This window comes from Struthio camelus, chromosome 1 (assembly GCF_040807025.1).
Source record: "Struthio camelus isolate bStrCam1 chromosome 1, bStrCam1.hap1, whole genome shotgun sequence".
Classification (NCBI taxonomy): domain Eukaryota; kingdom Metazoa; phylum Chordata; class Aves; order Struthioniformes; family Struthionidae; genus Struthio; species Struthio camelus.
The window spans coordinates 82,107,913-82,125,220 of NC_090942.1; the positions used below are offsets into that span (position 1 = coordinate 82,107,913).

At 38.7% G+C, this 17,308-nt stretch overlaps 1 protein-coding gene across 2 annotated transcripts in view; it reads right to left on the reverse strand.

Annotated features, from left to right (window-relative positions):
• Positions 1 to 7,780, reverse strand: part of LOC104146601 (potassium voltage-gated channel subfamily KQT member 1) — a 524,419-nt gene extending 516,639 nt beyond the window's left edge. For both annotated transcript variants that reach the window (XM_009678697.2, XM_009678698.2), the window contains exons 1-2: positions 7,704 to 7,780; positions 5,459 to 6,030 (exon numbers count right to left, since the gene is read on the reverse strand). In XM_009678697.2, coding sequence (XP_009676992.2) covers positions 5,459 to 5,841 — 383 coding nt within the window. In that variant the 5' untranslated portion in view covers positions 5,842 to 6,030; positions 7,704 to 7,780. The remainder of the gene's footprint in view (positions 1 to 5,458; positions 6,031 to 7,703) is intronic.
• Between the last annotated feature and the right edge of the window lie 9,528 nt (positions 7,781 to 17,308).

Consider the following 17,308-nt stretch of genomic DNA (forward strand, 5'->3'; position numbering starts at 1 on the left):
GGAACCACTAGATCTTTATATTGTGGCTCCTTAATAGCCTTCAAATCAGAAATTGTTTTTCCCCCAAAACGAAATATGAACCAGAATGGTGGCTCTTACCTTCTTCAGCTGCATTAATGGAACATGACTGCATCATTTGCTACATGAAGTAGAGCTAAGTAAAGAAATTGAAAAAGCAAAGTTGGAAGAGAAACAATCCTGTGAGGAAACTGGAGATAGGAGTTCAATAATCTGAACTCTCTTCCTTTTATATTATACACGGTGACATAGACTTCAGTACAGAGGATCTTTTCTGTAGGAAAAAAAAACCTAAGCTGGGCAGCCACCTTTTTTCAAATATGTTCTTGTTTCTTCTGTACTCTCTTCACAAAATTAGAATTAAGCAGTATTGTTTAATTTGTTTCATATTTTTATAGGCAGCATATATTTTTAAATGCCTCAGCAATTACTCCTTAGATGAGTTCTTTTCAACAAATAACAGGGAATGTGTTTGTGCGTGTGCATGTGTGTCTGTGTGTGAAGGAACTGGGGCAGTTAGTATGAAGGAGGAGAAGGGTAAAGCAAACTTAGGGCATGGTTTCATAGGCACCTGAGCCAACACCAGAGTTCTCAGGGGGCAAAACAGGGAGGTCTCATTCATCCCATTCCAGTCTTGGCTCAGGACTGGCTAGCGCTGTCAGCCCATTCACTGAGATGATGTAACTCCGAAAGACAGCAAAAACTTACCCACTCTCATGTTGGGCTTGCTTTCTTGTGAACTTAATTTATGAGGGCTACAATGAATGCCAGAAGCAGCACACATTAAGCAGAAGCATGTAGCCAGGAAGGAAAAGGGAAAGTGAGAGAGGGGATTTCCCTCTTCCAGCAGTGGTAAGCTCTTGTGAAACCATACCTGAGGGAGGCCATCCACTCAACAGAGAGAAAGATAGCATCCCCTAGGAATGATTCAGAGCAATAGCCACTATTCTCCCTGAGTCACCGTTTGGAGGAGTTGTTTCTCCATAAATAAAAGGGAGCCTGGAAAGCAGGCTTTGTTGCTAGGCAAGGTTTGCATTTGTGAAATGCTCTACAGTCAAACCAGGTGGTCTGCAGTACTTGCCAGCTGACTTGCAGTGTTATTTTGCAATTATTCTGTACTATGTTATATGAAATGTTAACAGGTGATTATGATCCACTAGGAGCACTAAGAAAACAATAATGGACAGTACTTCAAAATGTTGTATGTGTATCCAAAAACTTACTAACTCAGCAGAAGACCTTCCACTTTTTGTTGCTGAGCTAGCTTTCCACTGGGGTAGAAAGTTGAACTGGCGCTGTGATCCAAGGATATCCCAGGATAACTACAGCTAGCAAGAGCAAATCAAACGGCTAAGATGGGTGAGGGCAGGAGAACTGGAGGCAGGTTTTTTAACAATGATCTAAAAAAGATCAGCTCACCCTGTCTCATAGGAGGTTATGGGGTATAAAGAATGGTCTAAATTTTAAATGAGAACAAGGTCTAACACTCATTAAACAAGTGGTCAAACCGGCACAAAGTAAACTTGAACAGCTGCAAGTTCTCACTTAAAACTTTCATAGTGTCACACAATAAGAAAGTGGCAGGCCTGAGAACACAGTCCAAGAGTCCCTCTCATGGGCCTCCCTCTTGTAGTGGACTTGCCTCCTTTCTCAATCAGCCTATGGTTTCCTACTGACTGCCAGCAAGCCTTCCAGCTGTGCTAAGTCCAACAGTGATGCTGACATCTGTTGACTAAGAACTGGATCGAGACCAACAGCTCCTCTGATATCTCCCCATAGGCATTACTTCTTCTTCACTATTGACTTGGACCAGATTCAAACTAGTTGCCTACGGGTGAAAGGTTCCTTCTCCCGTCATGAATTCCACGCTCCTTCTTTCTCCTTGCTTCCAGCTGTCCTCCCCATCCCTTCTTCCTCCCAGTGGCTCTCTCTGAGCTTCTTGACCAGTTTCAGCCGTCCCACAGTTCCAGCTCCTTGTGCCTTGCCAGCCTTCTGATCTCCAAAAGCTACTAGTCCTTGTTTCTTTGCCCTTCCAGCCTAAGTTTGCTTCTTTTTGTTTTTGATCTACCCTGCTTGTATCCCTTTTATTCCAGTTTCAGCATCACTGGTACAAGTCTCAGTTTCTAAGACGATCCATTCTAGTCTTCTGCCCAGGTTCTCCTATGTCCGTTTCCTCAGTCCAAATGCTTCCCACCCAGGTTCCCTCTAAACTGCTGGCTTTTAGTTCAGTTGCCTAGCCAACAGCAGCTGAAAAGACCAAAATGAGAAGTCGCTGGAGGTTTCAGAGAGATAGCACAGATTGGGCAAGTGGGTTAGATTGCAGTGAGTGAAAAGAACGTCTGAGGTAGTAGTATGGAGCAATGTTGCTTACTGATATAAAGGGCCAATCAGCCTCAGTGCAAATCGTACTCGGTTGTGCTCTTCCTGGGACCAAGCTGGTGCAGCTAGTGTATCATCATGTGACACTGAGAGAAAAGATTACCTTAAGAAGCTACATTTGCCAGGTATCTTCAACAGAGGGCTGCACTATGATGTAGAGAGAGCCTTAGGCTGACACAAGGTGCCCTTGTCACTCACTCCCAGGACAAATTATCAAATGAAAGCAAGCAGCTACCTCTTTTCTCTGAACATAAGTAAAATCATAATATTCTCCTAGTATCCGTCATCACTGATATGTGTGAATGCGTGCGGGTGTACATATAATCTTTTTCTTTCAAAAGGCTCAAGTTACACCATCCTTCTTGTTCTTAGACTCCAAAAATGTGGCAGAAAAGCTGGTCTATCTCCATCCTTTGGAGATAAATACACCTAAATACATCCCAAAATGCACAAGTGGCCTCCAAAGACCTGGAAGTGTAACATTCCTTGTTACTACTACGTTCCAGCACTTCAGTTGCATACATTGGATTCTGCTTTTTGTTTATCGTCTTTGCTAACTGATATCTAATTTGAGGTCAATAATTTTAGTAGCAGAAGAACTGTCTGCCTTCATCCCTTTCCTCTCAGTTCACATACATGTGAACACAGTATTTTAGCCAAATGAGCACAATATTTCAGACTTGAATGAGCCATTTGCCATTATAATGAGCCTTTTGCAATTAAAATATATACATACATATGTATATGTAGAGAAATGTAAACTCATCACTTGATTAAGGCTCCACTTACAATTAAATGATTTAACTACGTGGATTTGCCAGGTAACTTCATTACCATACATAACTCATCACCAATTCATAAGTGCAAGAAACTTGTGTATTGCATTTCTCATTTAGGAGAAAAAATCTGAGGGTTATACCATGGCATCTTGACATGTGGATGGGATTTAAACAAGTGTATAGTTGAGCTTGGAAATCAAATTCAAGCCTGGTACGCACTTATTTTTCTGGACTGAGGACCGTACGGCCAGCAGCTGAGCCGTAACATATATTGATATCCAATACCTTAAGGTTCTTAAGGAGCAGCAGGAACTGGTTGGTTAGGATCAATGTATTTGCTATTGCACATCACAGCTGTTTCTGAAGCCATTACCTCCTTCTGTCAGTACAATTCTCTACCCTGTTCTTGAGGTTTTCAGAAGGAAATAGTTCACAGTTTTTCCAGCGTAGCTGAAAATTACCTGAATGAGAAGATTTTCAGGATTGGGAGGGAGAATTCTCAAACAAACCCGTTCACCCCTTGAAACTTTTTTTCAGGAAAGGTCATAAATTTAGCCTGGGATAACTTTATTAAAATAACACAAATTCCAGATTTAATTAGGCAAAAATAATTCTCGTCTCTAATATACATGATAAAGTTGCTTAAGAAGCATGTGTTTACTCCCTTAAAAGAAACTTGAGGTATCAGAGACACTATAAATATTATATGAGATAAGAGCTTATCTTGCTAATTTCAGAATGTAAAAGGAATGTCACATCCAAGAGCACTTGCTCTTCCCTCATTTTGCCTTTTTTTCAGAAGAGTTAGGTTCTTTGCAGCAGTCCCATTTGGATAGAAACTTCCCACAAGTTTGTAAATGAGTTATGTGGTCCTTGTAGCATATGAAGAATGAAAAGACCGCTAAGAAAGCTGCAAATCCAAATCCCCCAGGCTACACAGACAGCTTATTAATATTTCAGCTATATACACAGACTTTTCACTTAAAAGTCAATTTCAGAATATAAGTACCTATTAAAGGTCAACTTTAGTTTGAGATAAAAATAACACAGATGATGATAACAAATATATTTTATCAAGATTAATAAGTCCTAACCTCAAATAGGCCTGACTCATGACCATTCATATATTTAAATCTACACAACTTACACCTGTCATGCCTTAGGCATGACTATATACTATAAGCACAGTCCATGAAACAGACCCTATCCTGCTGCTTGGTAAGATTTCACAAATCAAAACATCCTTTTACAACAGCCAAAGACAATCTTCAGGGGGAAAGGAAACAAATATTAACGGAACAAATACTTTATGCCAAAAAGAAGCATTATTATTCACTTTCAATTTAAATAATTACTGTGTCTTTCTCTGGGCAAATCCTTATTGCAGTAACTGATAGTGGTTTTTGCAAAATGCTGTCAGGCCTTAGGAAAGTGTACCCGAGATAAAAGAGAATAATCTCAGCATTCTGCCTTTCTTGAGGATCTATATTAATTTTACAATAAAAATAAGGACTTTGGGCTCAGTTCTTATTCACTGTAGCCAGTGAAACTTCTGCTTGCTTCAGTGAGAGCACATTCAGACCTTTTCTACAGCTAATATGACAAACTGTCATTACTTTTAAGCACCATCCAAAATAGTAATTGAGGCCCTGCTATACCTGACAGATGCCATAAGCAGCTGTATTAATTTCTTAACCACCGCTTTACAAGGGTAAACGGAAGCCTTAATTTCCTCCACGCCTGTACTAATACATGGTATAATGAATGACTTCTTGCTAAACATGTACTCATTCAGTATTTACTCCTGTAAATTAATTCAAATTAATAGTGTTACGATTAAATGTTTGTCAACAAATTACTTGTTTTGGCACTTCAGCATGAGCAAAATGCACTTACAAAAATGCGATACATCTGATCACAGCTAAACCTTCCATATCCCCAGCCAAAAACTGCAGTGTCTGAAGCTGGAGCAATGTCAAGCAGCTAAGGCAAAGCTAAAAACTGCCATGACCATATAGGACCTCACCTCAGAGATATCAACCAACACAAGTATTTTGGAAGACAAACATCAAATAAAGAATAAAAAGTGCTCCACTGGAAATGTTAATAGATATTAGCGGCTGATCCTTTGTGAAACTGGCTTTCCCATTGCTTTCAATCAGATTACTCATGTGACAGTGGTTTTCAGCCTTGGAGCTAAGGTACTGTGATTTCTAGTTGATCACATGGACAGTTTCAAATATTTCTTACACCAAAAATTATGTGAAAATGTGGATACTTACACAGTAAAATGATAGATAAAACACTTCCATCCACTAGGCCTCTCCAGGAAGTTGTAGACGTCTCCCTGCATACTAGTTTTAGCTAAATAACGGCCATAGAAACACTTTGTTGTGCAGGCCCTACGGATTTCACTTCCTGCCAAAGCTGACGCCTTTGTGCTTTCCTTGGGGTTGCAGGGAATTCCAGATCCATTATTCACTGTGGTGTCTGGATCCAGAGCAACTGAAGAGTAGTGCATATTGTTTAAGTTCCCTCTGACTTCCAGCAAGGTTGCAGACTTCCTATTTTCATCCAGACTACTTAGCTGGCAACTGGAGCTTTGAACTTGTCCACAGAGGTTGTACATTGGGTGCCCAACAGTTTCTCCATTACTATAGGACATTCTGTAACGATGTACAGGTATTGCGAACCCTGATCAATATTTAAAATCATAAAAGAGGGTATTGTATGTCTTCCTTGCCCAGGGTGTTCTCCAGTAGCTGATAAGATGACTTTCTGCTGCTATCATGGAACTTCTCCGTGGCACAAGAGTGTGAGCTGTCAGCCTGTCACCTGCTGTCACTCAGAGCCTCTGAAATTAAATCAGAAGAACATATAAGACAACTGACAAATGCTAGACACCAGAGTAAACTGAATACTGAAACAAAAAAGAGGTTAAGACTTCCAGAGGAAGAGATAAAATTAAGATTCAAAGTTACATTTGTTAAGAAGGAAGCTTAAAACTATTAAAATACTGCAACATCAGTACAGAGTTCTGTCTTGAGAGCTGATCCTATGATATTAAGTTGAAGAATTCCTGAGCTGTCCTGATTAGAGGTAGAACTGCGCTTATTTCCTGGAATGTATAAACTTGCTGTTGCCTGAAGCACGCCAGATGGATAGGGACCTTCAACACCTACATCTCAAGATATCTTGTCTAGAATGTCAGTGCTATAGAACGATTTTAACATCAGAATGAATTATTTCTGTCACCTCATGGGATCTGATCTTGCAGTCTACCGTGCTCAGGATGAATTTTTCTCAGTAGTAAAAAGTAGGATCTTGTTTATACTGAATGTCACTGGCAGGAAAACATAGGATCTCGTTAATATTAAATGTCACTGGGAGGTTAATATTTTTACAAGGGAAAAGATCAAAGACTTCTCGCCTGATACTTGGTTTTCTTCAAGTAGTTTAATATTTGCTGCTAACTTTGCTAGTCTCAAGGAAGTACCTGGGGAAAACAGAACAGAAAATAAGGCTCTTATAGCTCAGTATAAATTTCACAGGACAGACCTAAATTGCTGCTAATATACAAATATTAATAATAATATTAATCATTTTGTCAGACTGAGAGCAGCTGTCTGTTTTCTGAAGTGACAATTTTTGTAGTGACTCCTTTCTTACTACCATGAAAAGCTTCCTTATCTAAAACTTTTAGCTCAAATGATACTGACATGCATATGAAAACATTAAAGGTGTCATTAAAAGTTTTGTTTAACTTCAAAGCGCAAGGCACTGCTGACATTAATGTCAAAATTATGGCTGTAATGTCATATCGTAAAGTACTGTGATATCTGCAATGAAAAGCCAGCATGCTTAGGGGTTGCAGCTGATTGCGCCTTTGTCAGAGGAGACTCACACCCACATGCTGAGTTGCTAAAGCCTCTGAAGAACAGAATCATTTAAAGAGAGACAGAGAATTTCAGCCTTCCTCCCCTCTTTTCAATGAAGCTTACTTTTCATTATTGCTTGAAGATCCCTGTGTGTGAGCGGATAAACTGCCACTTTAGTATACCCAAACAAAGCCCTCCAAGTTACTCCATAAAATCCAAGTTATTCCTCAAAATATTTACATGGAGTAGTGGACTAGTTACAGAAGCTCAGAGCTCATTTCTCTGGTGATGGTAAGTTGGACCAATGTATTGCTACATTAATCCCACAGCTTCTTTTCCCTTATCAATTCTCTTAATACTGAAAAGCTTTAGGGACCAAACAGCAAACTTAAAACATGAAGCCTTTCAGCCGAACCAATCTACAACAAGAACACGAGTGAAATACCTATCAGAAGCACATTCCCTCTATATCATTCATTTTTGGGTGCTGAGGCTACCTCGGCAAGTAATTGTAGCAGAAGTTGGCTACCCAGCAGCTACAAAGACGGTTACTTGAAACACATTTGCTAGCCTGCTTAACCAAAATGTGGAATTCCTCACAGTCAGAAATAAAGCCTAGAAAAACCTGAAACCATCTGGCAAACAGTACCTCCTCTCTCTTGTCGCATGTTCGTCTATTCCTCTTCTTTGCTGCTCCCTCAGCTCCATATGGCAGAGTCTCAGCGTAGGTGCAGGGATCCTGGCTGCCTGACTCTGCCCCGCGGCTTATCAAGTCCCACCCTTGCTAGCACAGTGTCCCTCCCTGTTATCTGCCTTATATGGTTTCCCCTGGAAAAGACAGAGAAAGAACCAGGCTTACTTGTGCTAAGACAGGACACTTGTGCTCCTTCCTGTTGTCAAAATCAGCAGGCATGAATGACAGTGCACTTTTGTTTAGGATCATCTTCCCTTCCCTTCCTGCCCTTTTCCTACCTGCATACAGATAATTGCAACAGATTAATAATGGCATTTCCTTACTTCACGCTTGGAAAAAAAAATGAATTAGATGTTGGCTAAAGCTGAAGGCTTTACAGCAGCCGTTCATATTGAGTAGTCTAAATAGGCTGCCTCAGCTGTTTGGTTTTTGCCTCTAAGTTTTGGCAAAATCAAAACCAGCATTTCGTTACGTATTACTTTAACTCATGGAGAAGTGGAGTTTTCTATTGCTGTTGCCTTTTCTGAACCACTCTTTGTTTGTTGTTTTTTCTTTTTTAATTAATGTTAGAGGAAGGGAATCCAAAACATAACCATTCTGGCATTAGATTCCTGATTTCATTGTTAAATGTCCTAACCATGCTAAAAGGAGGTAAGTACTATTTTTTCTCTTTTTTTCCTCTTTCTTCCTTTTGAAATAGAAAATAGACTGTTGACCAAAATGCCAACATTTCAGCATTTCATTTTCATATGAGTTGTTTCCCATGGATGTTCCCACGCATGTTTTCTGCAGTCATGCAGCGACAGAGAAAGAAAGCTAACTGTTACATATTTTCCTTTGGCATTGGGGGAATGTTACTATTTTATGTGGTCTTCAACTTTTTTCATAACTGTTTTTGAGGTTGTAGTGTCTCTCATTCCTTAGAGTGACTAGCCCAGAAAGTTCTTACTTTCTTAAATTCCCAGTTATATTTCCATGCCACTGAAAAAAAATGTTCTTGGTATTTATTCTTTTCTAATATCTGTAGTCTGCTCTGTCTTACTCCTTCTTACTTCTCTAAATATCAGCTCCTCCAGAACATTGTCCTTGGCTGCTTTGTGACTCTCTGTTTATGGTGTACCCAAAATTGAATACAGTATTCCAGATAGTACTGTAGGGGACCCACAGAAAAGGACCATTAACTGTCTGTAGCCATAGAAATCCTTCTCCAGTTTTCGCTCGTGCTTCTTCCCTGAAATGCTTTCTTTATCAATTAATACTGTCTCTGCTGTATTAACTTTTCCAGACAGTAATTTTCTAAATGCAAAATTACTGTCCTCACCTCTGACCTCTCTTGAAATTAATTGTCCGAGCTCTAAATAATTAGTGAAAGCATCTAGGAGGAAAAAAAGTACTTCCAAGAACTTTCACAATATCTTGGATATCTTAGGATTTAAAGTTGTTTTACTTCAAAGGAAAAGCAGTACTCATCTTTATTGCAAATATGGAAATTTAACATAGTAGTGGCAGGTCTGAAACCACTGCAGAAATAGAACAGAAAGCATCTGACTCTTATTTCTTGACCAGGGAAAAGATGATGATTTAGTATTTAGATTATTAGATTGGACTTTGTAAGGTATGGACTCATTCCTTCACCCTGACAAATGTAGCATATCACAATTTTGGGTCAAGCCTGATGCAGCTACGTACTGAGAGCATATCTTCCATACCCTGATACACCTGTATTTAGCACGATGCACAGCAAGCATGTAACATATAATCAAAAGGCCAGTGTGGCGAGACACAGGCTAATGCCTAGTTTTGAGCTACAGATCTGAACCCCTTCTGGCTGGCAAGGAGACACTTGTCAAGACCAAACCTGTCTGCCACTGCTGTCTTCATCACTGTTTCCTCTAGGTGCTATATTTTAGAAGAAAAGAGTCAACCAGTCATGACAGAAACATAAAGGAATAGTATGAAAACCAAACGCTAGAAAAGATTTGGGACAGTATATAACAGCTAAGGCTTGAAAAAACATTCCTGTGCTCTTCTGTTCACTGCAGGTTCCATTCTGAGGACCTAAACTTTCTATATGCAGTGCCTGAGCTCCTAAACATCCACTTTGAGTTTGTGAATTTCACTTCCAGAACTGGGTTCCTAAAAGTTAGACATTACTGAGTGCCAGGTACTGTTCTGCTTTAGCTATAGCATCTTTTCTTAGCCATGATAACGTGTAGGAACAGTTTCACCATGATGTGTGGCTTCAAATGGTTGTACCCAGGCTGTCTGTAAGAAGCAAAGAGACAGTCTCTGCTTTCTGCAGAGCATTTTATCACATGCGAGATGAGTTGAAGCACTAAACTGCCTTTTATGCATGTAGGCACTGCTACATTCTTTGAGTATTAATACAGACAATCTACAAGGCCGACTGCCTGACCCAAGGCAGTATCTAACAGTTCTGTAAATCTCCCTATTTCAGTGATGGAACTGCTGTAAGAAATGAAGACTGATCCCTTCAGTTATGGAAGCTATGCAGATTTTTCTGTGTTGAAACCTAAATGAAGAAATGGCTTCACTAGAAAAACAAAATAAAAAATTCAAGATCTTCAAAAAAGCCTGAAAAAATTAGTAACAGCTGTGATGTGAAGAGAAAATTGGTGTCCTATAAGCTATGTTAGGACTTATAGTCTAGAACACAGTTGCTATGCTCATTCTTTCTTACTAATAAACTCTATCCATTTGGTGGAAATAAAATCAATGAATTAATTAATTCACATTATCATTCTGGGGGGAACTTGTAGCAACTTCCAGTTTGTCTCTGTCCCCCCCACACTCCTCCTTTTTATTTTTTGCAACTTCACCAAAAACACAAGCATATGGACTGAAACTTTCCTTTGAAAGAAGTGTCTAGATGATTCTGTTTTTAACTGGTTGGTTAAAGAAACTGTTCAGCAACCTCTGACCACAAAACCAGGGAAAAATAAATAGCTCTTTAAAACTAAAAATATCAGCAACAAACATATAACAACCCCAAACTGAAAACAACTATATGACATTCCTCCTTTTACTTATTCTGTTTCATTCATGTTTTTCACTCCTTCAGCCTTCCACCCTATCCAGAAGTGCTGGTTGTGATGGCAAATGCAAGGCCCCTATTAAATGTTCCATATAAAAGTATTGGCCGGCATGAGGAAGACGAAACCCAAAGGGAAGAATGAAAAGGGTATCAATCATTTGTAAAGTATCATTTGATGAAAGAGTGCCTTCATTGTTCCAGTTTTCAGTCTGGAAATAATAAGAGCACTGTATACATCCAATGATATTGCCCACACTCCCAATTCCTTTGGATACCCTCAGCCTACAGGAATGACAAGAGAGGGAAAGCATAACCACTTGTATATTGAAAGCATGCTTGGATTTACTTGCGTTCAGAGCATGTTTGCCAGCAAAAACCTAATTCAGCACCCTGGAGAGTGCAGAGAGTTCCATTTTAACTAGCCCCCACTTCCCCTCCCCAGTTTATATCCGTTCTGAAAAAAGCATTTGACCGTCAATATTTAACTAATAGGGAAACTTAAGTTAAACACCCACAGTTATGTAAAAAGAATTTGACACGCGTAAAAGCTTCCAGATCGTGCCCCAAAATGCTAAATTGCACATATGTAAGCAAGGTGCATAGATCTCGGTTTTCTTCAGTCACTCTTGGTAAAAGAAAGGAATTCCTGCCCCTTCTTTCAAAATGGGTCTTTACAGTAGACTGCCTGTGAAACTGGGCCAGCATTTGAACTAATGTTTGCAAGCTCTTGTCTTCATTTGTATTTATTCTTAAATCAGTGATTCATATCAGTAAAGTTCTGGGCTAGTGTGTCCTGATACAAGATCAGTGCTGTGGGATGTTGAATGTCATTATGGGAAGCATCTCTGATGCAAAGATATCTGGATGTGAAAGGGATAACAAGATAGCATGGCAGAGCACAGGAAGCAGGACTGTGAGTGAAGAACAATGCTCCAGAACATTGTCCCTGTGAAATGCTTAAATGTGTTGCGTGATCTCATTATTTCAAAATAAGGCACCTTTTATGAATACTGAAAACTAAAGCCAAAATCCTGAAAGTTTTTTCTTTAATTAGTGCTATCTGATGGTCATTCAGGGCTATGTGTGAAATCGTCGTTCTGTTAAAGAGGTCAGGAAGATGGGCATAAGCCATTTAGATCAGTGGAGACCACCATCTCCTCAGGCAGTCTCAGACAGCCTGCCCTTGCCTGCAATCTATTGCCACAGGCTGCTGCCTGTTTCTCTTTACTTTGAATCGACTTTGGCAACACAGCAATAAATCCTTTCCAAGGCCAGCCTAGGAACCTATGACAGCAGTGCATGATGCTTTAGAGGAAACACAAATAAAGACAGACAATCAAGTTTTCTCTCACTAAGATGAAACTCAGTAACAAAATGTCACTTCTCTCCTTTTGGGACTAGCATCACAAACAACTCGGTTTTCAAGAGAATATTTCCAAAGCAGAGTTAAAAGCTTTAGGGGCCATGGGTTGTAAACAGAAGATAAAACCGTACCTTATGAAGACGGGAGAAGAGTGAACACCTCCTATGGTTTTACATTTCACCTCTTTATCTTGCCATATTTATAATTGCCAAATTATTCCAGGATGGGAAGAGATGAACAAAAGGAAAGGAAAGCAGCCTAAATTTTAGGTAAAACGTAAAATTTAACATGACTCTTCCTACTTGGCAAAGGGCAGAGCTCTGAGCAGATGATGGTTCCACAGTTCTCACGGTCCCTCACACTGGTCTTAGTGGAAATCCTCTAGCAGTGAAGACATATCGTGCAAGGACAATGACAGCCTGTGAACAAAAAATAAAATATGCATATGCCTTTTTTACATCTGAACGATGTTTAAAAGCCATGTGAAGTTTTAAAAAGCTGTTAATTTACATATGCATTTACTCATGGTAGAATGTTTTTGCAATTGCAGATAAAATAAAAATTCAGTAATCAAAGGAAAGTGATTTTTATTCATTGTTAGCCCTTTGCTTTTGTGCATTTTCTCTCAAATGTCAGCAGTTAAATATTTTCAGTGAATAAGCATCTATATCTATGTCAACAATGTCCTTATTTCAGGAAAGATCTTAATGGTCGTATTAATTACTCTTAAACCAGCAGTTTCTCCAGGCAAGACTTGACATTCCTTATATTTAAAGAACGTTGTGGTGGGAATGACTCTACCAGTCCATTTGTTCTCAGAGAAGACATCAGATTAACAGAAACTCTGAAACAGGTTTCAGAGTTTTGTTCCTGTTTTTCTGAGTTCTGTTGGGTCAAATAGCTGTCCAGTGCTCATCTCTTAATAAGTAAGCATGCTTTCCATTTTCTCTGCTATACATTCAGCAACAATGTCATAAGTTCAGCTCACTTTTTTTTTATTTTGTGTGTGAAAATCTGAGATAAGCAAGTCACTTGTGAGGCTTAACACAAGTTCCACAATGTTTCAGGATGAATTTCACCTTTTGTAAAGAATATACACTGTGAGACTCAGTCTGTTAAGCTGGTATCTTTTTGGTACTTTATCTTATCTTCTAACACAAGAGCAGGGGAGAAGAGATCTAGAGGATAAGGAGGAAAGAGTAGACAAAGGAGTGTGTTTTCCTCTGTAGAAGGAACTCTGAAAAAGAATCATTCAGTTTTGGTACTTTTGCTCCAAAGTTAAACCATGTTTCAAATGCATTAATTGCTATTAGATGAGTGCTGCACCAATGCCATTGTGGGCTGTCTGTGTTAGGGAAGTGTATGTCGCTCTACTGTTTTCACAGAGTGGTGATCTGCTTGGTTTAACAGTTGTCTGGTAAAGACAAACAATGTTTGTCTTTACAAACGTTGTTTACAAACAAGGTTGAAAAGATCCACATAATTAAGGTAAATATCTTGGGAATATCATGGCTGATCAGTTCCAAGATTTCAGACATCATCGTTCTTGACCTCAGTGGGCATAGCAATAATCGCATACTGTGATGAGATGAATTTGATAAAGTAGGTAGCCTTGCTAATTACACTAGCATTTCCGTAAGCTTTTGGAAGTCTTGGGAATAAGGAGAATTTCGTATCATGAGAGTGCATTTTCTAATTTGGCATATGTGCTGATTAAATACTTTTTTTAGATAAAAGACAACATGCTAGGGTCCTGATCCTGTTTGCCATTTTAGGCACTACTGTAGATCAAGCTATAATGATAATGCATTATATGAGAATTATTTTTTGCAGTTCTAGAGCCAAATTCTGCTGGCCTCATGTTATTCCACACAAACCTTAGAGAACAGCTTGGTATGTGGGTTTTTTTAAGTTTAGTGCTCTTTACTTAGGTCAGTAGAATTCTTAAACCAATTATAATATAATTATAGCATGTCTTCATAGAAACTCATCGTATTTTTAATACCTGCCTAAGTGAAAAACTAAAACACTAAATTCATGGTGTGGGCTAAAAAAAGCTGCCACCACATAGGGCAAAGTATCTGTTAATATGATTATGTTGCATAAAAGGAAGACAAAATTACTGCTTGAAATATCGTATCTATTCTAATTGAGGAAGAGGTATCAGATAGCAGTCATGGAGAACTTTCAAATAATAAAAGACAATATAAATTCTTGTACAGTGAACCTCGACTGTTACTTGATTCCTACTTCCAATTATATTAAGTGTCCTAGCATTGTTTTATTGGGTTTGTTTAAATCATTAGTGATGCACTGGAGGAGAAGGATACTGTTGTTGGTATTGTGGTAGTAACAGAATACCATTAAAAGTGGATGTCTGTTACAAGTATATTTGAAATGATTGATCAAAATATAATTACTGCTTCAGGAGAGACTCTTTGCATAGGAGTTATGTGTTGTAATTGAGGAGAGAGTTTGGAAAGATGACAATGCTCCTGAGAGGATAATTGCAGTTGTACACTTTTACGTATTTATGTGGGTGAGTTTCTAAAGACAATAACATATCCTTTAATTTCAGTTAGAGATTTCCATAAAGCTGTTTTCTGTAGTATATTTTGTCTAATCTTCAATAGATTATCAAGGCCCTAGTAATATTTCTTAAGGAAAATGCAGTGTAAATGAGCAATGTGATTATCAGAATTGATTTTAAAGACAAGTAAACTACCTCAAAATTCTTAATAAAGCAGGTCACAATCCATGTTAGTCCAATCCAATCCATCCAATCTGAAGTCTGAGGCAGTAACTCTTCTGAAATGATAGCAATAGCTCATTCCTGAGATGGAGAGCATCCTCAGTGAGAAATGATCTCCTATTTCTTACTTTGGACTCCTTTAAATTTTTCAAGACAAGTGTCTCTTACTCTGGTAGCTGTAATTCTTTACTTCTACAAGAATATGTAACATGCAGTGTACACATGCAGTATGAGCATAAAGTCAGGCTTCAGTATTGACAACATATTTTGCATAGATTTGAAGAGCACTGTCACTGGGAGAATATCCCAGTGGCTTACCACTGTGCACTAAGCAGACTGGATCAGGTGGACTTAGCTTTAGTACAGGCAGAAGCTTACACAGGGACTGCAGTGGCACTGCTCTGCGCCCTCATGGTGTTAATCAGGTGTGGTTTATGAACGCAAAAGCAAATTCCCTCTCTTTCACCAAGACATTTTTGCTTACTGAATTATCAATGTGAAATTGAATCTGACCAGGAAAATGAAAGAGGAATCAAATCTCTCTCTTAGTTATAAATGACAAAGCCTTTCTAAATGTTGACTTTTTCACTACAGGTATGCTAATCATGGATGTGAATAGAGATCAGAACAGTGGAAAGAGGAAGGAAAATAGTAATAACAATGTATGATCAAACTATATAGAGTGAATATGTATTTATCTAACATCTCCAATACTTTTTCACTTACAGGACTTTCTAAATAACATAGCTTTTCTTCTTTCCCATATCCCGTTTGTATGTAAAATCATAGTTTTGAATAAAAACTGAGTGCCTTGCATCATACTGTCACTGGAAATGCTTTTCAAAATGGGTATGCATTTTAAACTAAAGAAATTCTTGTGACATAAAGAGGTATACAAATAATGTATCCTGTAAAAATGTATAATGCATTTATAGGTCTGCTTCTAACCTCTAATGAAAGTTAATATACCTGTAATTGGATCACTATAGCAGAAATGTTATGAAAATCTGTTTAATCATAAATTGTTTCCCTGCGATAAATTAAGCTGATTTGCAAGGTTCCTGTCATAGAGATACAAGAATAGCTGTGTGCAAATATGGAAATTGTTTCTCTGAAACTTGACGATGAGACTTCATTGTGAGGTCAAGAGGGAGTGCCTGACAAATATTCTGAACATGAATTATGCAATAACTACCTTTTTATTGCAAAAGCAGGTGCTATTTATGAGCTACTTCTCAACATATCACATGCTATTCTACTACACGCTAGTGCAATTTTATATAGCCAGTATAATCAGCATGAGGAATATATGCTGTGTATCTCCAGAGGTGTGTCTGGGCATCTTACAACTAGCAACAACTAGCAACACTCAATTTTATATTTCAAGACAGCTTCAACCTCTTAGGGCGCTCAGGCCCAAACCCTCATTTAGATGCCTAGCTGTCAGTGATCTTTGGAGAATGGGGACCTTACATTTTAGCTGCAAAATTATTTTCTTGAGAATTTGAAGATTTATGGAACTCACTTACTTAATAATCTTGAGTTTATCCCAATCAGTGGACATTGTTTTTAAGAATTTGGACACTTCTTGTTTTGTGCTTGTTCCACCTGTTGTTAAGAATGGGCTGTTCTACAATTCAAATTTTTTAAAATTCATAGAAATCTGGTGGAAAGTATAATTGAAAGTTTTAGATTGTAATTAATGTTACCTATTAAGAACTATCCAGCATTTGTAAGAGCGCATTCTGAACAACAAACAGGGTAAAGTGGATGAAGTCATAGTGGGATGCCATATTAATAACGGAAGGGTAAACTACATTATGGGTATGTTGTAATTTGAAACAAATAGATTAAACCCAGGAAATCTTAGTATGGCCAGGGATGAAAGTATATCGCCACAAAAACTTAACAGATTCTGCATTTAACAGGTCCAGAGAAGCAGGAAAGGTCTGCAGTGTAAGAAAAGCAGCACGATGTCATCTAGATTTACCAACATGAGAGTGCGATCATTTTGTTCCCATTTTGTGTTAAGGCAGAGCGGAACCCATTCATATTTGGCTGAAGAAGAAATCAATTTCTGCGCTGGGAAACACAATGGCATATCAGGGCTGGGCATTTGGCATTCCCCCACTCCCCCAACCTTTGCAGTCCCAAACAGAAGTCCTGCATGATACTTCCTAACCGTGCTGTTAAAAATAAACTTAACCTCTCTAACAGCAAACGATTTCAGATGCAGCTTCTGCGTAGTAGTTCACGGAGCTTCGATTGTGTGGGTCTCTGAGAGACACGGTCCCCACAAGGAGCTGGAGCTCTTAGCTGCCTTCTTTCCACCTACCGATTTATATGGCTGGTGTTAGAAACTTTACGTAATTTGTTCCAAGTTGCTCTTT